The following is a 23,949-nucleotide window of genomic DNA, read 5'->3' as shown; positions in this document are numbered from 1 at the left end:
CTATTCGAATACACGCAGTGAGTTTGGCTCCATTTCTGTCAAAAATTGTCATTACTAAACCCAGAGTTGTCCCGTTTTTGGAGCCTCCGTTTTTGACACCCACACGTTTTCGACAATTTCGACATCGGATCATTGGCATTGGTGGTCAAAAAGCATGCGCAACCTGGTGTCGCTGCAGCGTCGCGTATGGGCGCTGGAGACTTCGTCCGCGCCCACCGACTGCTGCGTCGCATTCACCTCCGTGACAGACGACTCACAGGTTTTTTTCTTGCGCGCTAGTGGCCGCATCGAGTCGCTGCAGCTCGAGGAAGAAGACGCGGAATCAGCGTCGAAAGAGCTGGAATTGTTCGTGGACGTACGCGAGTTCGTGGACGACGCCGAGCTGTCTGCAGGTTCCTGGCGATGGATGAGCTACGTGGCCGAGCTGGGGGCGCTGGTGTGCGCCTCTACCAGTGGCTCCATCGTGTCGGTGGACGTCGATGCCGTTGACGGCGAAGAAGTCGGCAGCGTGGACAGCGGACTGCGAGCCGTGGCCTGGAGCGACAACCAGGAGATGCTGGCGCTGGTCACGGGCGCTGGATCATTGCTGGTTATGAGCAACGACTGGGAGGTGCTGCACGAAACGCAGGTGCAAGATTTTTTGCCCTCTGAATTGAAGTTGGCAGACTGCGGGCGAGACTCGGAACACTGGTGCTGCCAACTGCGTTGGAGAGAGGACTCCAAGTTTGTTGCGTTGAATGTTGCGACCGAGGTTAAGGAGAGTGGAAATGTGGAGCACAAGGTGCTGGTGTTCACGGAGCAGATCGAGTTCCATGCACTTGGGAGACTGGAAGACGGGCGACCGATCCCTGGACTCGGGTCGGCGTTGGATTGGAGTCAGAGTCTTGCGTTGATTGCAAGCAGTGAGGTGAGGAAGACGCGATTAGTTGTGGTTTTCTTTGAGCGAAATGGATTGCGCCATGGTGAGTTCGTGATTCCGGCGGCGTACCGTGCACCGGAGTTTCGTGTTGGGAGTGTGCGCTGGAATGCGACTTCAGATACGCTGGCGGTGAGCCTGCATCGGACAGCTAGTAATGGGGAGAGTGAGGACAACAAGCAGCGAACCGTGGTGCAGCTTTGGTCGAGGAATAACTATCATTGGTATCTGAAGCAGGAGATGCAACTTCCCGAGGACGACCAGCTTGTCGATTTTGCGTGGGATGAAGAAGCTGCTGGTCGACTGAATCTCCTTACGTGCTCGTTATCCACACAAGAGCTCACTCTCGACGAGCATGAATTTACTTGGGACATCTGTGGCGTCGAAGCAGAGCGGCCGCAACAACAGTTGACGCAGTCATCGCGTACTCAGGAAGCACAACGTCAGAGCATCGCTGTGACGGGAGTCATCGATGGATCAAAGCTGCTGCTCACGCCGTTGCATTGTGCCATGGTGCCACCTCCGTTTGCACTCCTCCAAGCTTCATTTGACGCTGCTATCAATTCCGTTGCATTCGATTCCCAAAACGAGGTATTGCTTGTGCTGCTCGCAAATGGCACCGTGGTGCTCGTGGAAAACTATCTCAACCCAGCAGATGCGCGAACTTCAGCTGCAGGGTTGCCCCCGCCACCAAGTGCTGCAACTCAAAACCTCTCCCCAAGTGAATCTATGTCGATGACCACCGTAACTTTGCCCCAAAGTTCAGCTGACAACAAGGCTTTCACACTTGAAAGCATTCTCTGGGTTCGTTTCTCCGCTGATTATCGACGACTAGTTTTCGCCGGTAAGGCTGGGTACCAAGATCAACTTGTGCTGTGTTCAGGAAATCTTGATGCAGCAGTCGAAAGCAATTCATTTACTACTGTTCATCGAACTGACCTCTTCAACATCAGAAGAGCGTGCGAAGTGCTATGTAGTGACAGTCAAGGGGTGTCGGAAGCAAGCTCTATTATGCTGGCCGTGCAGGCTCACAATGGTGCTGTGTACATTGTGGACGCTACGGCTAATGCGACAACGTCGCTAGTGACTCGAGTACCAGGCAAGTTCCCGGCGTTCTCACATTTCACGGTGGTTGGTTGTCAAAGTAACAGTGGACCAACCAATGATGATATCTTGGTGATTGGACTTCAAAGGTCGAGTACGAGACTGTACGCGAATGGCGAGCTATTGGCTTCTGCTTGTTCATCCTTCCGCTACAGTGCGCTGTCTTCAGTGTTGCTATTCACGACTCAAGGTCGCGAGTCGCAATTGCGCATCGCATCGCTGAATGGCCTACGATGCTACTCGCATGATCGCGCTTCTTCGACTGCAGCCTCCGATACCATCACCTTCGAATCGCGCTCGATCGAGCGTGGAGCTCTTCTTGTCGCTACGGTGGGTCAGCGCGCCAGCGTGATTGTGCAGATGCCGCGCGGGAACCTCGAGTGTATGTGTCCACGATTGATGGTACTAGCACTCGTTGTGCAGCAAATTCAAATGCTGGAGTATGTTGCGGCATTGGAAATATGTCGTCGTCATCGCCTCGACCTGAACGTTCTTATCGACTACAACCCTCAAGCATTCCTCAATAGTTTTCCGCGATTCCTCGTACAGAGTTTTCTATCGGCGAGGCCATCTGCTGTTACAAGTGATAGGTTATGTCTATTCATCACCAATCTTCACCCCGTTGACGTGTGGACGACGAAGTATCGGCCGCTGCTTGAGCCGTTCGACGCAGCCAACGGTGTAAATGGCGTTCAAGAAATGAGCACTGCTGCCTACGGATCAGAAGAGAAGGTCAACGTTGTGTGTCAAACATTTATGGGTGCGATTCAAGAGTTAGAGAGCAACGGAGAGGAGACTGAGGCCGCTCTGCTACTGCCATTCGTTACGAGTGCAGTAAAGCAATCCCCTCCACGTTTTGATGCTGCACTTGGTAAAATCCGGGGGATTCTTCACCAGAACGAACAAAGTTCCGGTGAGGATAATGGTTCGCGAAATCGTGCAGCGGCAACTCGTGCTATAAAGCATTTGATCATGCTGACAGACGTGGACAGCCTGTACTCTGAGGCACTGGGTCTCTATGATCTTGACCTCGTACGAACAGTTGCGATTCACTCGCAGCGGGATCCAAAAGAGTACGTGCCGTTCCTCGACCGCGTGGCTCACCTTGAAAACGAAAACTGGCGGAAGTACACGATTGACGTGCACCTGGAGCGCCATGCGCGTGCGTTGACTCACCTCGCTGCACTGATTGACGATATCGGTAGCGGCAACGACGAAGAAAAAAGCAAGCTCCAGACCACGGCGCTAGAACTGATTGAGCGAGGAAAACTTTATGATCAAGCCCTCCAACTGTTTCCTCTTGCAGCTGTAAAGCGTTCATCATCGCAGAGTGACGGTGCATTCCGTCAGCAGATTTTGAGACTAAAGGGTGACTTCCTAGAGGCTGACAAGAAATACGAGGCAGCGGCTTACGTGTATCTTTCAGCTTCAGACAAGGAAAAGGCACGGCGCGCTTTCATTGCAGCCAACAAGTGGCAGATGGCACTTGCATTGAGCGCTCGCGACCAACAGACTCCTGATAAGCTCCGCAGTGAGGCGTATACGATTGCTCAAGAGCTGTTGAATAAACAACAACAGCAGCAAGTCGGATCAGTTCAAGACATCCTAGCTGTTGCGAGAATTTACATCGAGTATTGCAACGATGTCGATGAAGCAGTGGCACTGCTGGTTACTCATCAACAGTGGGCTGAGGCTTTGCGTGTTGCTTATCTGCATAAGCGTGACGATCTGGTGGAGAGTGACATCGAAACGGGAGTGCTCCAGTGTTGCGATGACGTCCAGGAGGAGTTGGCACGCAAGGAAAAGCAGTATACCAAGCACTGGAAGCGGTTGACCACGATTTGTGAGCAAAAACGGCTTTTCAAGTTGCATGGTATTGACGGTAGTCGATGGAACCAAGGAGGCGGGGGTGATGGTGACACCGATGGGGGTAGTATTCGCTCCGGGGCCTCGAGTGCCGCAGATAGCGCTCTTTCCAATGCATCCATCAGCTCAGTCGGCAGCCACAACAGTGCCGCAAGTATTGGTAACTTCTCGATGCAATCATTATCGATGGCGACGGCTAGCCACTTTTACGCTACGCAGGCGTTGGGAGATGCAGGTAAGAAGCCCAAAACTAAAGCAAAGCACGGCGGAATTCCTTCTCGCCGAGAAAGACGCAAGAGAATGAAGGAGGGCAGCGCTGAAGAGGAAGCTTACGTCGCGCAACAGCTTTCGGAGCTACGACCCAACTCGGCTTTAGCGAAGGAGATCGGTGCTCTGCTGGAAACGCTGATATTCTTTGGCCATGTACAGCAAGCACAAGATCTGCAAACGCAATTTGCCACATTCGAGCAATGCGTTGCAGACATGAAAATGCCGTTGTCAACGGATATGCTACCGAGTAAGGTCAAGCAAACCGCCGAAGACAAGGATTCGTACCCGCAATGGCGGCTGGCAGTATTGCAAGGGTAACTTCAACGCAAAGAAAAAGATTTGGCGAGTCGTGTCGCAACGCAAGTCTCAATGATCAACTGTAACATGTAACATGCTCTTCCATCATTCTCAAGTTAGGAGCACTCGCGAACTATCGCCGTTGGTAAGGACCCTCTCATCGAAATCCAGCGAAGAAGTGTGTGCGCAATAACAGTCCCGTGTCTGTTGTATTGATCGCATGCCATGCTACAGCGGTATGACGTGGTGTCCGAAGCTGTCGGCGTGCGCTGCCGCAGTGATGAGGGAATACGAGTATTTCGTGTGCTTGATCGTGTTGGCCTACGCTCCAGACGAAGATGAGTTTCCCAGCCCAGCTTCAGCGACGTGCTGACATGAAAAAGTAGACTTTGGACTGGCCAACGACGAGATTCGACAAGTATGTCAGGTAGGCATGATGAAAATGCGATACCAGGTATAAAATGAATCAACATCGGGGGGATAACGCTGTTGCCGATCCACTATTCGTAGTTGATGTTCTTGTCTGTTTGAGGCTGCCTGGCTGGTACAAAATCGCCGTCATGACAGCAACATACCGAACAAATAATGCCGTGCTTCGCCTGCAGATGTGTGCTAGGGTGTGCCACGAAACTGAACTATCAGACTCGTAGGTCCAACGTGCACGGCACTTACGCGTCGATATTCTGAGTGGGGCCAAAGTACTCGTAGTGTAGCTGTGCCGTCGGAACGGCCCACTGCTTGCTCAGCGACTTGAACACTGCCGTCATGAAGCCCGCGGGGCCGCAGAAGTAGAACTCGCAGTCCTTCGACGGCAGCAACTTCTCGAGCTGGTTCACGTCGAACTTGCCGTACACCGTGTGCGCCGTGACGAAGTCGTTCTTCTTCGCGATGCTCTCGATGTGCTCTCCGAACGCGCGGACGTTGGGGTTGCGAGCGTACTGCACGAACACCACGGGCTGCTTCTTCGCGGATGACGCGGCGAGATACTCGAGCATGCTCAGCAGCGGGGTGAAGCCGACACCACCGCTCAAGAACACAATCGGCTTGGTCGACGGCTTCTCCGTCTCGAGGTAGAAGTGGCCACACGGGACACCCACGTGCAGGATGCTGCCGACCTTGACATCGTCGTGCAGGTGCGATGACACGACACCAGGCGGGACGTCGTTAGCGGCATTGCCCGACTCCTTCTTGACGGAGATGCGGTAGAAGTTCTGGCCCGGTGCGGACGACACGCTGTAGTTGCGCACAACCGAGCGACCTTTTTGCAGGTGGTCAAACTTGAGCGAGATGAATTGGCCAGGCTGGAAGGTCATGAGTCCCTTGGACGGGTCGGCGCTTTCGAGGTAGAAGGAGGTGACCTCGTCGCTCTCCTTGACCTTGCGGGCCACGCGCAGCTCGCGGAATCCGGCCCAGCCACCGGGCATGTCCTCGAACTCCGTGCGCAGGTTGTCTTCGGCTTGGATGAGCAAGTCGGCCAAAAACCAATACCCTTCCTTCCATGCGTCCATGATCTCGTCCGTGGCAGCGTCCTCAAGCACTAACTTGATGGCCCGCAGTAGGCACCCGCCAACAATGGGGTAGTGTTTGGCGCGGATGTCGAGGCTCACATGCTTATGCACCATGCGCGGAACAGCGTCTCCGAGATTCCCCAAGCGGTCGCAATTGGCAGCAAAAGCGATGACAGCGTTGGCCAATGCAGTTGCCTGGCGGGACACTCCTGCCGGTGCACCGCTGGCAGCACGGTGGTGCGACATATTGAAGAGGTTCTGCACCTCGGGGAATTCAGAGAACATGATCCTGTACATGTTGGAGGTGATTTCGGTGCCATGTTCCTTGACGACGGGAGCCGTGGTCTTGAGGATGGCGATGGTAGACTTGGACATGGGCTTGGGGCCGGGAACAGCAGCAGGAGGCTTTTGGGCGTTCGATGAGGTCGCGGTGTGGTCAGGGGTGGGCGCCATTTGTAGTGGTGGGCGGGCGATCAGGTTGTGCACGAGGATGCCAATTTGAAACTGAGCTCTGACAGTTTGACAGTAAAATGAGTATGAACTGATCCCGCTGAGAGACCGCTGGAATTGCGACGTACCAACGGGTACCTCCGGTAGGCGCGTGCCGAGTGTGGAGTCACTCATCCACGCGTTCGTACCTGTATGCATGTACAGCTTAGCGGTGTGAATAAGTTATTGATGAAGTCACTCATATTTACAAAGATCGGACGATTTTTTTGCGCGAACACTGACAAACAGGCTCGGAAAACCTGCAAGATCGAGTAGCGGGCCCTGGGTGATGGTGTTGACGAACAAGTATTGCAGACACGTTGAATGGATGGTGTTTATTCCACGAGCACCGGCAGAACTATGCTTGCTTATTTTTACGGCTGCATGTACATCTTGCCAATCGCGTTAACAAAAGTAGCTTTCCGTTCAACGAACACTCAAACCTGTCAACAAACAGCACGGCATTTGGCGAGCAAAATCGCGCTGCATCACTAGACTAACACAAAAAGTTGCGGTGCTTGAAGTCATTCCCACCTCATTGCCTTCAGGCCAACTAGCCATAGCGACGACGCTGCAGGTATCATGGGCCATGGTACCAGCAGGCAACACGTACACTTGGTACACTGTACCATTCGAGCAGCGCTGCTGCGTGTCCTTATCACGCGTGGTGCTTGGGGTCGAAGATGAGTGACCTGCGCCGCCCCACATTGGTCGTCAGCGCCAGCGGGTATGCTCCAGTCGGGTGCCAACAACTACAACCTTGCGGTCGGGGTGGATCGAGACCATCCGGTGATGGTAGCGGGGTGGCGCGTTTCCAGGCTCACGTGCTCAGAAGCAAGTTGACCCCCAGTACTTGTCCGCACAGCTTCGCATACTGCGCTGCTCCAGTAAAAATAAGCGAGTCGTTTGCCAAGCGAACCACCAAAATCCCGGTTGGTAACCGCAGCAAGCAGAAATACGCGTAAGCATTCGTCGATGTCCTTCCGCTGCTTGGCGCGAAAGCTCCATCTTGTACTGTGGGAAGTTTCGCTAGGCTTGAGTACCGTAGCAGCAAGCCCCAGCCAAATTGAGCCGAGCCAAGATAAGACACCGCAACCTCCGCGGTATTTTCCGATGACTCAGCACCTCGGCCCCTTGTCTTTGCGACCGTATGAGTGACTTGAAGAGGTGACTTCCGCGCGCTGATTGGCCAGTTCGGGTCTGAATACTGAAAAGCTGAAGGTCTCAGCCAGACCGTTTGGACCGTTCCAGCGGTTTCCCGGGCGCAAACGGCAACGCAGGCTGCCCATCGGAACAGGACGCGTGCGTGGCTTTGGCCCCCACCTACGTCGCGAGTGCAATGTGCTCCAGCCCACATCCAGGAGTTCCGTTGCGAAGTGCTGCTCGGGTGTCTGTGGAGCTCACTTCTCAATTGGCCTCCTCAAGCACAACTCAAGCAACCGAGCAGCACCGCGTCGCGCATAGCAACGCCAGCAGCAACCATGGCCCCCAACCAGCAACCCGCCGCCACCACTGCCGAAAAGCCCACCGCCGGCCCCAAGCCCATGTCTGCGCACACCATCGCCATCCTCAAGGCCACAGCTCCAGTCGTCAAGGAGCACGGCACCGAGATCACATCCACCATGTACGGCATCATGTTCTCCGAGTTCCCCGAGGTGCAAAACCTCTTCAATATGTCGCACCACCGCGTCGCCGGCGCCACCAAGGGCGGAGCACCGCCAGGGGTGTCCCGCCAGGCGACGACGCTCGCCAACGCCGTCATCGGCTTCGCCGCCAACTGCGACCAACTCGGCAACCTCGGCGACGCTGTCCCGCGCATGGTACACAAGCACGTAAGCCTCGATATCCGCGCCAAGCACTACCCCATCGTCGGTGGTTGCTTGCTCCGTGCTATCAAGATAGTTCTTGGAGACGCCGCTACGGATGAGATTATGGACGCATGGAAGGAAGCCTACTGGTTCCTTGCTGATTTGCTCATCCAAGCCGAAGACAACCTGCGCACGGAGTTCGAGGACATGCCCGGTGGCTGGGCCGGATTCCGCGAGCTGCGTGTGGCCCGCAAGGTCAAGGAGAGCGACGAAGTCACCTCCTTCTACCTCGAAAGCGCCGACCCGTCCAAGGGACTCATGACCTTCCAGCCTGGCCAATTCATCTCGCTCAAGTTTGACCACCTGCAAAAAGGTCGCTCGGTTGTGCGCAACTACAGCGTGTCGTCCGCACCGGGCCAGAACTTCTACCGCATCTCCGTCAAGAAGGAGTCGGGCAATGCCGCTAACGACGTCCCGCCTGGTGTCGTGTCATCGCACCTGCACGACGATGTCAAGGTCGGCAGCATCCTGCACGTGGGTGTCCCGTGTGGCCACTTCTACCTCGAGACGGAGAAGCCGTCGACCAAGCCGATTGTGTTCTTGAGCGGTGGTGTCGGCTTCACCCCGCTGCTGAGCATGCTCGAGTATCTCGCCGCGTCATCCGCGAAGAAGCAGCCCGTGGTGTTCGTGCAGTACGCTCGCAACCCCAACGTCCGCGCGTTCGGAGAGCACATCGAGAGCATCGCGAAGAAGAACGACTTCGTCACGGCGCACACGGTGTACGGCAAGTTCGACGTGAACCAGCTCGAGAAGTTGCTGCCGTCGAAGGACTGCGAGTTCTACTTCTGCGGCCCCGCGGGCTTCATGACGGCAGTGTTCAAGTCGCTGAGCAAGCAGTGGGCCGTTCCGACGGCACAGCTACACTACGAGTACTTTGGCCCCACGCAGGACATCGGCGCAGACAACACGACTCAGCGCCCACCGTCTTCGTGCCCGTTTGCAACGTTTGACTACCACACGCGGCTGATGGCCAAGTCTGACAAGCAGTCGAGGACGCGCTTGGTGGTCGCAGTTGCTGTTGCCACGTCCGCAGTGCTGGCTGCATCGCTCCTGAGAGCGAAGAAGTAAGTCTCAGTAGCGCACATCGGTGCGCACGTTCAGGCTTGTAGTAGTTGTAGAAGCTACGCGAGCCTTAATACATAATGCATTCACTTTGTACTTCGTACATCGCTAAACGGCAAGTTGAAGTGAAAGTTACCCATTTAAAAATGGTGTGCCCTCCATAATTCATGTTCCGTACACAAATCCCATTTAGAAATGACAAAGCGGAACCGTTGGGACTCGGACTCCGACTCGGGCGACGAGCGCGTCTCCCGGCGTAAGACGAAGCCCTCCAGCGACAACAAGCACGTCACCTGCTTCGCTGACGTCTCCGCTTCAAATGGCAACGCTTCCGACGTCTCAGACCATCCTACAGGCGAAGAAATCGCAGCTCCAAATGAGCCCCCGAGGCACAATTTCTACCTTTCAGGCTGCCGTAGCGTCGACTGCTACGCGCGTATCGGCAAGATCGACGAAGGAACGTACGGCGTCGTGTCAAAAGCTCGGGACAAGGAGACGGGCGACGTGGTGGCGCTCAAGCAGGTCAAAATGAGCGCCGACGTCAGCCAGGAAGGCTTCCCCATCACGGCACTGCGGGAGACCAACGTGCTGCTGTCTCTGGACCACCCAAACATCGTCCAAGTGCGGGAGATGGTGGTGGGATCTACACCCGACAAGATCTACATGGTCATGGACTACGCGGAGAACGACCTGAAGAACGTCATGCAGACCAAGATGAAGGCTCCGTGGCTGCAGAGCGAGGTTAAGTACCTCCTGCACTCGCTGCTGAGTGCGGTGGCCTATATGCACGACCGCTGGTACATCCACCGGGATCTCAAGACTAGTAACTTGCTGTACGATGCGCGTGGGGTGCTCAAGGTCTGCGACTTTGGACTGGCGAGGAAGTACGGCTCGCCTCTCAGAACGTACACGCAGCTGGTGGTGACGCTGTGGTACCGGTCGCCGGAGTTGCTGCTTGGTGCGAAGAAGTACTCCACGGCGGTGGATATATGGTCGGTGGGGTGCATTTTCGCCGAGATGCTGCTGATGAAGCCGCTGTTTACCGGACGCGGAGAGCTGGACCAGACAGATCAGATCTTCAAGCTGCTAGGAGCGCCGAATGAGGAGAACTGGCCTGGTGTTGATGACGACGTGCCTGATGCAAATGTGAGTGTGCGTGGGAAATGGCCGAGACATTCTCGGCTGCGGGATAAGTTTCCACTCGCTGCCACGTTCTCGGGTAGCGGGTGCTCGCTGTCGAAGGCAGGGTTCGACTTGTTGAGTCGAATGCTTGCTCTTAGCCCGAGCAAGAGAATTTCAGCGAAGGACGCCCTAGCGCATGAATATTTTCAAGAGTCCCTCCGCCGAAGCAGCAGGAGTTAATGCCAACATTCCCTGCATAGACACAACAATAGATAGGCGGCGTGGGCTTCACGACGTCACGTGTTACTTCTTCACTCACCACTGTTCAACTTACCTTACTACTTAAGGCTTAAGTAGTTATGCTTCCTTCCTGCTAGAAGCAGTCAATATGCTACACTTGTCCACATGCGGCACCACCACCATCGCTGAGGAAGTCCACGTAAGCTTGGTTCTCGAACCGACTCGGTAGGAAAGCGTCCACGTGGTTAGCGAGTCCGCAACCTTCCAGCTTCTCGCCCATGACATGTGAGGCGAGCAAGTGCCCTGACGCCGCGCTCGACATTAGGCCAACTCCTGACATGGCGGACTGCAGGAAGATGCCACCGATAGTACTCGGTGCTGGTCCAATGAGTGGTAAATTGTCGAGTGTCTTGCAGTAGTACCCTCCGCTCACGTAGAATGAGTCGCGCGCTTCAGGCCGCGTCAGATACGACTTCACCTGCGGGAACATTCTCGATAATCCGCGGACACAGACTTCTGGGAATCTACAGCATCGCAGCAGTTAGCTTCACGGCATCTTCTAGTAAGACGAAGCAGCTTACCTCCGATCAATGACTTCTTCGACAGGGTAGTGGGCACGTACAGGCTCGATATCGTAAGTCCAGACTGCCATCATCTTGTCTCCATTGTACGGGCGCACATGAACTCCTCCTGGGTATTCCTCTAGCATGCGAGCTGCGGAAGGATCCGCCATGATCTCCTTGCGATCTTCATCCGAAATCTGCAGCGACGGTGAACTCACAGGCAGGTCAGTTTCATATGAACATCCACCCTATATCTCCACGCTGCAGTAGACATTCAACGCACCTCTAGCTTACCCATCGGGTCAGAATCAAACGTTAGCGGCATTGTCGGTGGCAACACATGGTCAATATCATCGACGATAGCACGGCAGTGCAGTTCATTGATAATGGGCACATTGTAGCTCGACATATCCTTCTGCTTGAGCATATCCAGCGTTCTCTCGAACAGCGGCCCCGTTGCGAACACGACGTTCGGTGTCGACACCTCCATCGTCTCCCCATTGTGCATAGCCACCTTGACGCCACTCACGTTGCCACCCGTAGCCGAGAAGTCCGTGACCTTGCCCTGCAGTACCCCAGCCTTCGGGCAGTACTCCACAGCCTTAGTGAGCTCGTAGTTGGCCACTTTAACGGGGTTCAGCGACCCGCAGCGACGCACATGCAACGCTGCAAGAGCGTTCGAGTGTTTCAGATTGGGGAACGCAGCCGTAACGTTGTCAATGCCCACGAGCAGGTCGCTCCCGTCCAGATCGTACTGCATCTTCTCCGTGGAGAACCGGTAGCCGCTCAGCTTGTCGCCGGGCTCATGAACACGCAGCTCCCCACCGCCATGACGCTCGAGGTTCTTGGCCAGCTGCTTGAGCTGCTCCATCTTGTCGGCATCCCGCGTCACGAACAGGTATCCGTTGCGGTTCAGCCCCAGCGCGTTGTTGGTCCGCTTGCAGATGTTGTCCATCTCGTCGATGGAGTGCACCACGAGCTCCCTCATGGGCGTCTCGGCCTCGCTCGGGAACCAGTTGCGGTAGCTGAAGGACCCGTTGGCGCTGGTGAGCGACATGGGGGCAGCGCGTCCACCAGCAGTGGCTTGAAGCCCGGGTTGCGCGCGTTCAGCCGCGCCAAGTGGTAGAACGCCGAGCAGCCTGCCACGCCCGCGCCGACGATCACCACGTCCGCCGAGCACTTGCGCAGCATCTCGTCCGATTGAGCCTCTTCCGGGGAATTGCCAACTGACACCCGACCCCACGTGGCGCTCTCCGAGGTGATGCGCGTGAACGGCCATTGTACTTCAACGTGGCCACGGAGGTCATCCCATCCGATTGATGCATGCACTGCTGCGCAACGATACGGCGCCGGCTACATGACGCGGCTTCTGTCACTACGGAAGGTGTTGACGACATGGAAGGCAGTGAACGAACGCGCGCGCGACAAGATGGCAAAAGGTACTAGTAGTGTTGAGTGTTTGTTTCAGATGAACATGGCGACGACAGCGTCATGGCGGCTGCAGCTTTGCGAACACAGACAGCTACGAGGTGTCTTACAGTTTGCTGGCCGCGTCCACGGCGTGGCTCGTGGCGAATTCGAGGCCCTTGCTGACGCTGTCCTGCGGCGAGATGTTGTGCTCGATCTGGCCCACCTTGCCGCCGGGGAGCACGATCACGTGCGAGCGCTCCACGCGCGTGCCGTCGTTGATGGAGCTGCCGAAGTAGCCGATGAGCTGGTGCTTGGGGTCCGACAGGAACGTGTACTTGTACTTCTGCGACTCCTTCCAGGCCAGCAGCTCGGCGGGGGTGTCCGCGCCCAGTCCGTACACATCGAAGCCGGCGGCGTTGATCGCCTCCAGGTTGTCGTTGTAGCCGCAGGCCTGCGTGGTGCAGCCCGGGGTGTCGGCCTTGGGGTACATGAAGAAGATGGCGCCGCGCGTCTTGAACAGGTCCTGCACCTTGACCGACGCCGACGCGTCCGTCTGCAGCTCGGCGTCGAACGCGATGGTGTTGCCCACGGCGAACTTGTCGGCGTCCGTGGGCTCCTCCTCCTTGGCGGGCTCCTCAATCTTGGCACCGTTCTCCTTGACGAAGGCGACGGCGCGGCTGACGCTGTCCGCGGGCGACACCTTGGCCTGGATGTCCCCGACGACGCCGCCCTTGAGGATGACGACGTGCGAGCGCTGCACCTTCTTGCCGGGCAGCGAGCTGCCAAAGTACGAGATGAGCTGGTGCTCGGGGTCGCTCAGCAGGTCGAAGGGCAGGCTCTGCTTGGCCTTCCAGTTGCTCAGCGACTTGGGCGAGTCGCCGCTGAGCCCGTAGACCGCGAAGCCCGCGTCCTGGATGGCCTGGATGTTGTCCCGGAAGCCTGCAGGTACAGTAGGTAGAGAGAGGACACACCACGCCACGTAACGTGAGCTTTACTGGGCGTTGAACAAGAGCAAATCCCGCCCAAGATCTTTCCACGGGGACGCACCGCAGGCCTGCTTTGTGCAGCCGGGCGTGTTGGCGCGCGGGTACATGAAGAAGACGACGCCCTGCTCGCGGAAGGTGTCGAGGAAGGCCACGTCCTTGTCGTCCTGGTTGCGCAGCGTCACGGCCTTCGTGGCGCTCTGGCCCACGGCCAGGTCGCTCTTGGCCGCGGCCTTGGGCGTCGAGGCCTTCTTGGCCGGGCGCTTGGACGCGTCGCTGGCGGCCGCGCGCTTCTGCGGCAGCTCGGCGGCGGCGGGGGGCGAGCCCGAGGACGTGCGGCTGCGTGTGGACACCATGGGGGCTGCGGAGAGAGGAAGACGGAGGGGGCTGGCTTGGCCGCGTAGCAGTAGCTCTTCGAATGCTGGTCAGCCTCGGATCGCCGAGATTCCGTGGAGGTTGCAGGAAGGTACACTGACGATGTGCTTCAACCACCGATCCCACTGTGTGGGCCACGCCACGGAACCTCCGGCTCGGAATGGGAGCCTGCTCAATGGAATGGGTACACACCACTTCAACACCCCATGCGAGGGATAGGTCACCGATTGCGAGGAGGGCAGGAGCACGGCTGGCATGTCCTTCAGCGTCCTTGTGCTATCTCCGCAACGACATCCGGGGCGACGTGAATTCTCACGATGTGCGCGCCGCGACAGCAGCCGTAGTGAGTCGTGAGAGTAAGGCAATAACGTTGGCAGGCTCCCAGGAGCTCCCGCAACACATTTCTCTGGACTGTAGCGTCTTGCTGTCACTTCGCAACCCACTCGTCGACCCCGACAGGACCAGCCAGCTTTGCAGCAAGCTGTTGTTATTCTTCCCGCGTCCGATCATGCGTCGAAGTTTTGTTCTGGTGGCAATGGCGGTGGTTTTCGTCACCAACACCAACGCTCTTTCGGCAGCCAAGAAGGGCCAACAGGCCACGGATGTGATGGTGGGTCTACGTCACTCGTCACCAATGCCCCAGAGGGTACTGCGAGCGGACAGTGACAACAATGCAGCACGCGAAGAGGTCGAAGACGCCGAGAAGAGAGGATTGCTGGATAAAATCTCCAAAAATGTACAAGTGAGATGGTGGCTTGAGAATGGAAAGTCCGACGATTTCGTCAGGAGTGCACTGCTAGCTCCTCAAGCATCACCGGCTCCTTTTCCCTCAGAAACTGCAGGAAGTTCTTGAAGTCCATGTGCCCCTCAAATGCTGATCCCTTCGACACCTTCATCGGGTCATGGGCCTCGGTCATTCCCAACGCTAACTTAGCGTAGGCGTCCGATCTCCCAGCTTCGACCACGATCTGCGTTCTCGCAGTCATCTCTGCATCGGTGGCCCCTCTGCTAACCATCACCCGTGGGGGGTCATAGCCCGATTTCATTGTCTGGAGCACGTTGTCATCAAAGTTGTTCACGTACTGCCTGTAGCCTCTGAACTGACCGGTATGCTTGATCCGTGGAAGGTCATCTGCCTTGATAATCTTCTGGAATCCCAACTTTTCCCATGCTCGGAACGTGGTGGTACTGTGTCGAAGCCACCGATTCAGCAGGTACTCTTCAGACTTCTTAGTGAAAAATGCATAGTAGCGATAGTTCTCATGATTCTTGAGAGCGTCTCCTTTCAGCCCCTTCAGCTTCAAGGCTCAAGAAACTGGTGACGCTTTCGAAAAGCCAGTGACATGCACAACGCGAGATGCTGGATAATCTGGCACTGATCAAGAAATATGCCGAAGGGCGGGACAGGTAGGTTCCTGTTCGGTCAGGGTGTAAGTATGCGCGGTGGATTGATGTTTCCTACGAGAATGCGTTGTGCCCGTTTTTTATCGACCGAACAGATTAATAAATCCTTGCCATTTACCAAAGTACTGCATGTGTAAATTGGAAAATCGACGTGGAACCCTAAACGTGCGTAGCGTCGACGTTAGTGACGCCGTCTCTTGCGGTAGTAGCAGTAGAGGATGAGAATTGTCATAAATCCAGTATTGAAAGCAGTTGAACTCTTGAGATAAAAATCTATAGTGTCTTGGTAAGAAAACTTATCTTGTTGTTTTCGAATGTGTACCGCTAGGACAATGTCATCGGAAATGTATCACAGACAGACTTCACGTACATCCTGCTCTTCCTCAGGGAAAGGAAAGTGGTTATGGACAAGGAGCTAAAACTAAAAAGCTGTCTAAAAGCTAACAAAGGGGGTGAAACGAGACTTTTGTCTACAGTGGTACTAATCGACAACATGCCTAGCGAACATGTACTTGTAACTAACAACCTGCAAGCCCTCGGCATTTACCAAAGTACACCACATCACGTGCATCAACCGGAAAGTGAGGCCAAAACTTTACGTGAACAGGGTTTACCTGTTCTGTACCGTACGTGTGCATACAGGAAACTAATAGATTCACGCATATTTTTCTTTTGTCCATGCTTACCTTTGCCGATGGCATTGTCCTAGCAGTATGCAAAATGTCAAGATGTGCTGCTTTATTTCTCAAAGCCATTCTTGATTTTTATCGCAAGAGCTTACAAACGTGTAATACATCGTTATCGCAATATTCTGCTGATACCACGTTACAACATTAACGCTCTTACAGGAAGACCAGTCCAAGCGCGCGATGACCCCGTTGCTCTCCGGCCGCAGGCGACAACGATGTCGAAACATCGAACCCACAAAACCTACAAGTACTACAAGTATTTCGTCAGGAAGTCCGAAGATTTCCTCGATGTCACCACACCCAAGCCACCCAATCCTGGTCGACAATCCAATGAAACGAGATACTGCTGCAACCGGATTTTGCAAGTGACTTCAAGATGTACCTGTTGCTGTGGTACATGGTGTGGCGTACATAGTAATATGTGTACCACGCCACTTTCCGCTGAGCAGCGTCAGAGCAACGACGTCACCGGATTCGTCCAGCGCACGGCGCTCCGCAGCTCTGATTAGCTTGGCATGAGTTGCAGAGAAGAACCCATGGCAACATGATTGCAGCGGCAGAGTTGATTGCCTTCCGCCGCGATTTGGCGCTCGACTTGAGAGTCAAGTTGAGACCCGAGCACGACGGCATTCTCCGAAAAGCCCCCAAGCGCGCACAGCACCTCAAGCCTCGTCCCGTCGCCGTCCACGCCAGCTCAGTCCACCCACCACCATGCAGCTGCTCGACTCCTTCATCTCGGCCTTCATGAACGCCCCGCAGGTGGACGGCCGCAACGCGCGCGTGCCCGTGGACCTCAGCGTCACCTCCAAGAAGGCCCGCGCCCGCGTGCACGCCAAGCAGAACAGTGGCGCCTACTGCGCGTGCGTGCCGCAGCTGCCCGTTACAGCCTCGTGCAGGTAAACCTCCGAGCGACAAGCGACCAAGCTGTCAGCCTGGCGAACTTCCTGCAGTAATTGACGAGCATCAAGTCCTAGAAGCTGCACCAAGACCTCGCGACGGTTGCCTGCCTCCCAGAATCTCCAGCTATGCGCCGCCCCGCGTCGCATGGCGTCTATTTACCCATCAGCCAGAGTCTACGTCCTAGACTTCATCTAAATCGTATTGTAATTTTGCTCCTACTTCGTTGTTCGTGTTAGACAAGCAAACTTGGTTTTGAGCGAGGAAAACAGCGGCTCATTTGTATTCTTTTGTGAAATTGGTGCGTTGTGCCCGACAGAACACACATTACGCTATGGGATCGAGCATTTCGCAGCGCGTGGGTAAAGGCAACTTCAAGTTGCCCAAGCTCAGATGCGACGAGACGACAGTCTCAGTTGGCGAGGACAGGGTAGGTCGCAGCCGTGGCGACGCCACAGAGGTTGTCCTTCTGCGAGATCTTGACGTAGCCGTCCTCACCCCAATGAGTGCTCCACGAGTTCTTCACCTGTAGGAGCAGGAACAAAATTGGTGAGGTCAAAGGGGAGTCCAAGTGTCCATCGACTTAGGTCGTGCTCTTACCAGCGTGTACTTTTGGCCGTTGTGCGTGGTCACGCCCACCGCTAGCACCGAGTGGTCCAGGCTGTCCAGGTCGCTCTTGCAGTCGATGTCGTCGTAGTACCCGCCACCGTAGAAGTAGAAGGAAGGGAGCGTCGCATCGATCGACACGGACAACGGCCCAATCGTGGCCAGCGCGTCGTTGAGGGCCTCCACGCTTGTCACGTTCACAAAGCCCGTCATGCGCCCGATGGCGTTGTCGACGTTGAAGTGGCAATAGTCAGGAGCGTTTCGGTACGCTCCGTACGTCGCAGTGGTCTCGAGTCCACCGTTGGCCATGATCCACTCGTACGCTTGATAGTCCAGGCCTCCGTTGCATGCGTTGTTACCGTAGTCCCATCTGCATTCAACAAGCTTTCCGTTAAACATCACACACTAGGCATCCAAGTTATGATGAACGTACGAGCAGTCAAGAAGGTTTTGCTGCGACATATTGTAGAGCTTCTTCTGTTGAGCAAACAACGCGCCCTCCAGCGCGCCTGTAGTGCTGAGCAAAACAAATGGACAAATGAAGGGGGGGGGGGGGGGGGTTAGAATGCCGAAGACGCCAATATGTGTGACGGTATCTTACCCAAACGTCCAGCACGATCCACAGGCACCTTGATCTTTCACGGGTGTAACAGCTCCTTTTGTTCGCCAGTCCATGTCTCCCGGGTCCTCAAAACTCGAAAGCTCATGCACCGCCATAGCTCCGTTGTCCTTAGCACGCTTAACTCGCGACGGGCGATGCAGCTTCAAACGCTCTTCGTGCGTAAGGTCGGCGAACCGGTTCACTTCAAGGTGATACGAGTGTCCCTGTTACGCGTGCCACGCAGAAGTCAGAATACACAGCTCAAGCAACGCTACGCTGTCACAACACCTTGTACCTTGCGGTTCTCCGCGTTGATAAAGCGGCGGTTGTGATGGAACGTCGCCATGCGATCAACAGCTTCAGCTTCGTCATTGTAGACCTTTTCGTGTGCAGACGAGAAGTCGTCGAAAATCTCTTTCTTCCGGGTGGAACCTTCCGGCATGAGCAGGTGGATCTATGGTAACACAAAGAAACAGATTGCTTCAATCAACACACCATCCATATACAACTACCCCAGTAGCGTAGTTAAACTTACGTCTTCCTTGGGGTTGTGTGACGGACCTCCATCATCGCCAGGCATCTCGGTGCAGTTCATCGAGTCAGGCAACGACGAGAACACGTTCTCGTTCACAGGCCCTTCACGCACGTAGATGTAGTCCAGGAAGTACTCGTCAATGTGACTGCCCCCCAGCATCCCATTGCGGCCCACATAGTGGAAGCGCACGGGGCGCTCCGTCTTCTGGTCCACGTAGAGCGTGTACTCGCCCAGCAACCCATCCTCCGTGGGTTCATGGAGCTTGGTGACGAACTTCCAGCTGAAGCACGGGCGACCTCCCACCAGGAACACGCCGTGCTGCGGCTCAAACAGCGTCATGTTGGGGAAGATGTGCTGCAGGGGCTCTGAGCTAGACTTGAAGCACTTGCGCTCGCGGATGACCGGGATGATCTGGTAGCTGGCCCCACTGGTGTTGTAGATGTACACGTCGGTGCCTCCGTAGTAGCTCAGCTTCTGCAGGCCCTTGACCTCGTCCACGTGGACGTACAGGGGCTCCACCATGTCGATGTACGGCATGTTAAAGGTGACACTGGCCTCGTACTGCGTCGGGAAGACCGGGCGCTTGGTGGGGGCCAGGTGGTTGGCGTCCTCCACGGCGCGCAGGATGGCCAGTACGGCGATGAAGCTGAGGATGCCCGTGGTCAGGGCGATGATGGCGCACCAGATGCGGCGCGACTTATTGCGCTGGCGGCGGAGCGCGGCGTTCTCGTGGTGCTCCAGGCGATGGTACTCGGCGTCGGAGGCTGCAGTATCATGAGAGCCAACTTCAAGTCAACAAAAAGACCGTGACGCAGGGGGAGGATTGCGGCGTGCAGGGTATGGATCGAAAGAGGAAAGAGAGAGGGTTGGTACCGGGGAGCAGGCTCTCCGAGGCGCTGGCCTCCAGGTCCTCCGTGGGGAGCGTCGTCTTGGACTTCTTCTTGCCCATGCTCGTCTCTCTTGGTCTCCTTCTTCGATGTAAGATCGCTGGCTTCAATACTCGTTTTTCAGCCAGTCGCATGCCTGGAATAGCAGTTACAATGCCGTGATTGGATGAAAAGTTTGTATCGGAGTTTCATACAGCACCGCGTGCTATTGACAACCAACCCCATGATCCGGAATGTGCTGCGTCCGGCGCTGCGGCGTGCGCCTGCCGCCCAGCTGGGCGTGCGAAGCATGAGCTCCGAGACCTCGCGCTTCGACCGCGCGGCCAAGCTTGAGGACGAGAGCGTCATGCAGCACCTGGTGTGCCCCATCTCCAAGTATCCGCTGCGCTACGACGCCGAGCGCGGCAGCCTCGTGTGCGACGAGATCAACGTCGAGTACCCGATCTGGCGGGGCGTCCCGCTGCTGGTGCCCTCTGAAGGACGCATCATCGGCTCGAGCAACGGCGGCGACCACGAGTAGAGCAGAACGGGGAGGGCGCGAGCGAGAATATAGTGCTTTGTTAGGGAGTTCTGTACGCTTGATCGATCGTTGTTTCTTTTTACAAGGAAGCTGAAGGCTCGTGCAGCGTTTCGAGGCGGGGTTGCTGGCTGGGGATGGCGCTATATCTACTGGGTTGCCAGCTCCGGGCGAGGCTGTCTATGGGTAGGCGTCACCGCGCTCGGCGGCCTTGTGCTGCTTTATTCTCTCTACGCACCAGGCTTAGTACTTGTGGCGTGCCGATCGCCGCGGATTGCGGCGCACAGGGGCGCTCGCGGGCTCCTTCCGCCGCCCCCTGGAGCGGGAGATCGGCGTGCTAAACTCTTCGTCGATGCGTTCGAGTTCCATGCCCTCCAGCTCCTCCGTCGCAGGCGACATGGGCTGATCGGAGTCTGAGTGTGCTGCTATCTCGAGACGCGAGTCGGTCGCCGGCTCGCGCACAAACTGATACCGCTTGGGAGTCTCTAGGACGGCGGGCATGTCGGCGTCAGGGGGTGGCGTCGTCGCCTGCTGCACGGTTCGGTTCTCTGGAATATCGCTCGCTGCTGCTTCAGTCTCCCGAGATCCAACTGGGGAACCCTCGTCCTGCATGTTATCCGTGTTGCGCGGCTTCAGCGACAAATCTAAGCACAGGGACAGCGTTAGTGTCAACATATTTGCTCAAAACCAAGGGCAATGTCAACACCTCACCATCTGTTGAGCCTGCAGCTTTCGGGGCGGGAGGTGCCAGAGATGTGGAAGCAAAGGTAGGATTGATCTTGGAACGAACTGGGGGCGTACCAAGCGGACGACGATCTACAGATACGGAATATTGTGGTTCCGTTAGCATTAATGACTCGTATTAGCGTTGTCAAAAAGAACTCGAACCAATGAATTAGTTTTTCTTACCGCCAAACGGGGAGACAAGAGGCTGCAACGGAGTAGATGGAGTACTGGAAGCCTTCGCCGGTGACGATCCAAAGTCTAGAGATTGGCGGGCAATTCCACGCGAGACACTAGAAGGGGCCGTGTCAATGGGCTTCGGTCGAGTTAGAGCGTGCAAAGCAGAGTCTGGACTTGAGTCGATTGATCCGATAGAGACGTCACCGGCGCGAGCTTTCCCCTTTCCTTTTCCTTTAGTCGGAGTTGGGGTCTTCTGGCCTGATACGAACTGTGCAGGCGAGTCAATAGACCGTGTCGTGACACTAGATCCCTGCCGGCCCGAAAAAATTCCGGGAGAGTAGTCGAACTCGCCTGTTTCCGCAATATCCTGGAAATGTGTCAAGTGGTCGGTCTGCGCCGAAACAAAAGCGCTTCCGACTGAGGTAACGTCTTTCTCCTCGGTATGAATCTCAAGGTCCGTTCGCATCGGTTCCGCAGGCGTGGGTGCTGACGGTGCAGAAGTCTCGGAATCGGAAATGTCCTCCATCTCTTCAGTCTCCAATAGTGCTGGTTTGGCAGGCTGCTGACGTTGCCGACCTCCCATTCGAACATGGGAGTTCCTACTTCTGTGAGGGTACGACTTCGCAGGAGGCTCTGCGCACATATTCGAGAGCAAAGATGCTCGGATGCGCAAGCTTGGCTGGTTCAACGCAGCCATCGCAATTTCAGTGTCGCCACGAGACGTAGCACGAATCATCGCCAGGTGCTCGTGGTGGACATCCCAGGCCTGCTCATACTTATTACGGAGGATGTAGTACATCACAAGGAAGTCTACCCTTTTGATGTTTTCATCCCGCAGGACGTCTTCTTCCTCGATAACGTTACTCTCCATCATGTACGTGTGGAAGAGTTTCTCCTCTGCAGGCAGAAGCGTGACGCCCTGAACCAGCTCTTTCAAACGATGGCTCTTCATCAGCCAGTTGAACAGCAAGCCTAGCAGTTCCGGTCGCTTCTGGCTGCGAATCAACGACAGAGCCCGTTCCCACAAGTCCAGCTCGAGAGAAATAACAACAACCAGCTCCGTCGCTGCAGGCGGAGACTGATCAAGCTCCACTCCAAAAGTGTTCCACACTTTCCACGCCACTAGACTCTCGCCACGGTGAACCAGCGTCTCCAACAAGTGGAGGATTAAGTCAGCCTCCAAATCGTACTTCTGGTGGAGGTGCATCGCGCTGGACTGCTGCAGCAAGGTAATGGCACTTTCATATATAGCAGCCACTTGATCGTCTCCCGATGTTTTCATCACAACAGCGTTCTCCACCAGCCACAGCGCCAGTAACGTAAGCTTCATATCATCACGAACGTTCAGCTGTGCAGCTAGGGAATCCGCCAGCGATCGCATTTTCTTCGCAATCCGTGCTCCACTCTGCGTATGCTGCTTCCATACACTCAGATAAGCCCTGTCCAAACAGAAATACAGTAGCAGCGCCACCTGTACACGGAAGTATCCTCAATAGGCTCACGGTCAACCTCGTCGCCGTAAAATTGAACGACATCTTCCTGAATACTGGACGTTCGCAAGAGCTCCAGCAACTGGCCCAATTGGGTTGGCGGGCAACTGCCGCCAAGGTCGCCCAATGAAATGCTCGCGCTCTTCATCACGTGCTCGATCAAAAGCATCGGCTCTTTCAAACCACTCACGGACGACAGGTTGTTGCCGTAAATCTCCTCAAACTGCTCTCGGTACGTAACGCGCAGCGATCTCGCCTGGCTGTAAAAGAGTTGTAGACCTCTCCATCGGCACTCACTCCATTCTCATGGAGCCACAGCATGTACAATTGCACGCGCACGCCACACTTTGGGTGCGCGCGAGCAGCTGCAACAAGTTCTGGATGCCTGCAGTGGTGAGACGCATGAGCTCGGTCTCGTTCAGCACGTTGCCGTCGGCATCCACGCCGTTGGAGCTGTACGCGGCCTGTCGAGAGCCTTCCTTCAGCCTCTCCGTGAGCAATCAGGATCATGCGCAGCCCATTGAGCTGCCTGAGTTCCCCTCCACAGCCTCCGCCTTGGCCGTCCGCGGGGACTCGCGGCCGCTGTACTGCTGCTCGTTCACCATCTCGTTCACGTCCTGCTCGATGGACTCGAGGCGGCGGCGCGCCCACTGCTGCACTGCGATTGGCTCCTTCAGCACGTAGTTCTTGACGCCAGCGAAGGCGCCTTCGGGCTGCAGCGCCTGCGTCTCCTCGGCGCGGATGTAGGCCACCACCAGGTGCGCCAGGCCGCTCTTGAGGCACACGTCGAAGAGCGCGCTGCGCTGCACGAGGTGCTGTGCACCGGCCTGGCCTGCGTGCAGCGACGCGTCCACGTTGGCGCGACGGAAGACGCCCGATACGGAGAAAAAACTCGAAGGTCTCGGCGGGCTCCACGAACGGCTGCCAGCCGAACTCAGCGAAGCGCTCGAACACCTGCGCGCAGAGAGAGACAAGAAGAGACGTTAGCGGTGCGGAGAGGGCACGGAGGAGGCGCGCGCGCAGCGGCGCAGACCCACCGGCAGGAGCATCATTCTCTCCCTCCAACGCGGCTTGTGCGCCAAGAGGCTCTCGCGCGTGAATGAGGCACACAAGGCGATTGGATAATAAGAAAAACCTAGGAAAGGGAATAGTGTGCTGAAAAGATTGCAAACATGAAATAACGTAGGTGCAGCTTCAACCCACACGTTGCAGTGCGTCAAGTCCACCACGGCGAGCTTCCTGCGGTGAAAGCAGGGCATTGTACTTGCGGTGGCAAGCAATTGAGCCTAGCGCGAGCGATAAATAAGCGCAGATATTCTATTACTTTCCTATGGTAATAAATGACGG

General features: G+C 56.0%; 11 protein-coding genes across 11 annotated transcripts; 4 read left to right on the top strand and 7 right to left on the bottom strand.

Annotated features, from left to right (window-relative positions):
• Positions 1 to 154: 154 nt before the first annotated feature.
• Positions 155 to 4,474, top strand: IUM83_07579 (Elongator complex protein 1; the record flags this gene model as incomplete). The annotated part of the gene is made up of 2 exons (XM_067931891.1): positions 155 to 1,610; positions 3,003 to 4,474. The coding sequence occupies 2 exons, from the start codon at positions 155 to 157 to the stop codon at positions 4,472 to 4,474; spliced, it is 2,928 nt and encodes a 975-aa protein (XP_067786449.1).
• A 647-nt stretch (positions 4,475 to 5,121) lies between these two features.
• On the bottom strand, positions 5,122 to 6,336 carry IUM83_07578 (NO-inducible flavohemoprotein; the record flags this gene model as incomplete). The annotated part of the gene is made up of 1 exon (XM_067931890.1): positions 5,122 to 6,336. The coding sequence occupies one exon, from the start codon at positions 6,334 to 6,336 to the stop codon at positions 5,122 to 5,124; it is 1,215 nt and encodes a 404-aa protein (XP_067786450.1).
• A 1,595-nt stretch (positions 6,337 to 7,931) lies between these two features.
• Positions 7,932 to 9,386, top strand: IUM83_07577 (Nitric oxide dioxygenase (Pi-NOD1); the record flags this gene model as incomplete). The annotated part of the gene is made up of 1 exon (XM_067931889.1): positions 7,932 to 9,386. One exon carries the CDS (start codon positions 7,932 to 7,934, stop codon positions 9,384 to 9,386), a length of 1,455 nt encoding a protein of 484 aa, XP_067786442.1.
• Positions 9,387 to 9,575: 189 nt separating this feature from the next.
• On the top strand, positions 9,576 to 10,742 carry IUM83_07576 (CMGC/CDK protein kinase; the record flags this gene model as incomplete). The annotated part of the gene is made up of 1 exon (XM_067931888.1): positions 9,576 to 10,742. The coding sequence occupies one exon, from the start codon at positions 9,576 to 9,578 to the stop codon at positions 10,740 to 10,742; it is 1,167 nt and encodes a 388-aa protein (XP_067786500.1).
• A 151-nt stretch (positions 10,743 to 10,893) lies between these two features.
• Positions 10,894 to 12,362, bottom strand: IUM83_07575 (putative oxidoreductase; the record flags this gene model as incomplete). Its single annotated transcript, XM_067931887.1, has 3 exons — positions 10,894 to 11,266; positions 11,324 to 11,502; positions 11,589 to 12,362. The coding sequence occupies 3 exons, from the start codon at positions 12,360 to 12,362 to the stop codon at positions 10,894 to 10,896; spliced, it is 1,326 nt and encodes a 441-aa protein (XP_067786443.1).
• Positions 12,363 to 12,839: 477 nt separating this feature from the next.
• On the bottom strand, positions 12,840 to 14,054 carry IUM83_07574 (putative AhpC/TSA family Redoxin; the record flags this gene model as incomplete). The annotated part of the gene is made up of 2 exons (XM_067931886.1): positions 12,840 to 13,654; positions 13,763 to 14,054. 2 exons carry the CDS (start codon positions 14,052 to 14,054, stop codon positions 12,840 to 12,842), a joined length of 1,107 nt encoding a protein of 368 aa, XP_067786444.1.
• Positions 14,055 to 14,855: 801 nt separating this feature from the next.
• IUM83_07573 (putative secreted RxLR effector peptide protein) lies at positions 14,856 to 15,377 on the bottom strand (the record flags this gene model as incomplete). Its single annotated transcript, XM_067931885.1, has 1 exon — positions 14,856 to 15,377. One exon carries the CDS (start codon positions 15,375 to 15,377, stop codon positions 14,856 to 14,858), a length of 522 nt encoding a protein of 173 aa, XP_067786445.1.
• Positions 15,378 to 17,475: 2,098 nt separating this feature from the next.
• Positions 17,476 to 19,754, bottom strand: IUM83_07572 (putative cathepsin, cysteine protease family C01A; the record flags this gene model as incomplete). Its single annotated transcript, XM_067931884.1, has 7 exons — positions 17,476 to 17,589; positions 17,664 to 18,039; positions 18,103 to 18,186; positions 18,271 to 18,494; positions 18,566 to 18,724; positions 18,806 to 19,569; positions 19,679 to 19,754. 7 exons carry the CDS (start codon positions 19,752 to 19,754, stop codon positions 17,476 to 17,478), a joined length of 1,797 nt encoding a protein of 598 aa, XP_067786446.1.
• Positions 19,755 to 19,915: 161 nt separating this feature from the next.
• Positions 19,916 to 20,212, top strand: IUM83_07571 (Protein preY, mitochondrial; the record flags this gene model as incomplete). Its single annotated transcript, XM_067931883.1, has 1 exon — positions 19,916 to 20,212. The coding sequence occupies one exon, from the start codon at positions 19,916 to 19,918 to the stop codon at positions 20,210 to 20,212; it is 297 nt and encodes a 98-aa protein (XP_067786447.1).
• A 240-nt stretch (positions 20,213 to 20,452) lies between these two features.
• Positions 20,453 to 22,493, bottom strand: IUM83_07570 (cysteine protease family; the record flags this gene model as incomplete). The annotated part of the gene is made up of 3 exons (XM_067931882.1): positions 20,453 to 20,853; positions 20,921 to 21,025; positions 21,119 to 22,493. 3 exons carry the CDS (start codon positions 22,491 to 22,493, stop codon positions 20,453 to 20,455), a joined length of 1,881 nt encoding a protein of 626 aa, XP_067786448.1.
• A 615-nt stretch (positions 22,494 to 23,108) lies between these two features.
• Positions 23,109 to 23,654, bottom strand: IUM83_07569 (cysteine protease family; the record flags this gene model as incomplete). Its single annotated transcript, XM_067931881.1, has 3 exons — positions 23,109 to 23,434; positions 23,484 to 23,556; positions 23,640 to 23,654. The coding sequence occupies 3 exons, from the start codon at positions 23,652 to 23,654 to the stop codon at positions 23,109 to 23,111; spliced, it is 414 nt and encodes a 137-aa protein (XP_067786254.1).
• Positions 23,655 to 23,949: the final 295 nt, after the last annotated feature.

The sequence above is a fragment of the Phytophthora cinnamomi genome (assembly GCF_018691715.1).
Source record: "Phytophthora cinnamomi strain GKB4 chromosome Unknown Contig68, whole genome shotgun sequence".
In the NCBI taxonomy this organism is placed as follows: Eukaryota; Oomycota; class Peronosporomycetes; order Peronosporales; family Peronosporaceae; genus Phytophthora; species Phytophthora cinnamomi.
This window is presented reverse-complemented; position numbering and strand designations above follow the sequence as displayed.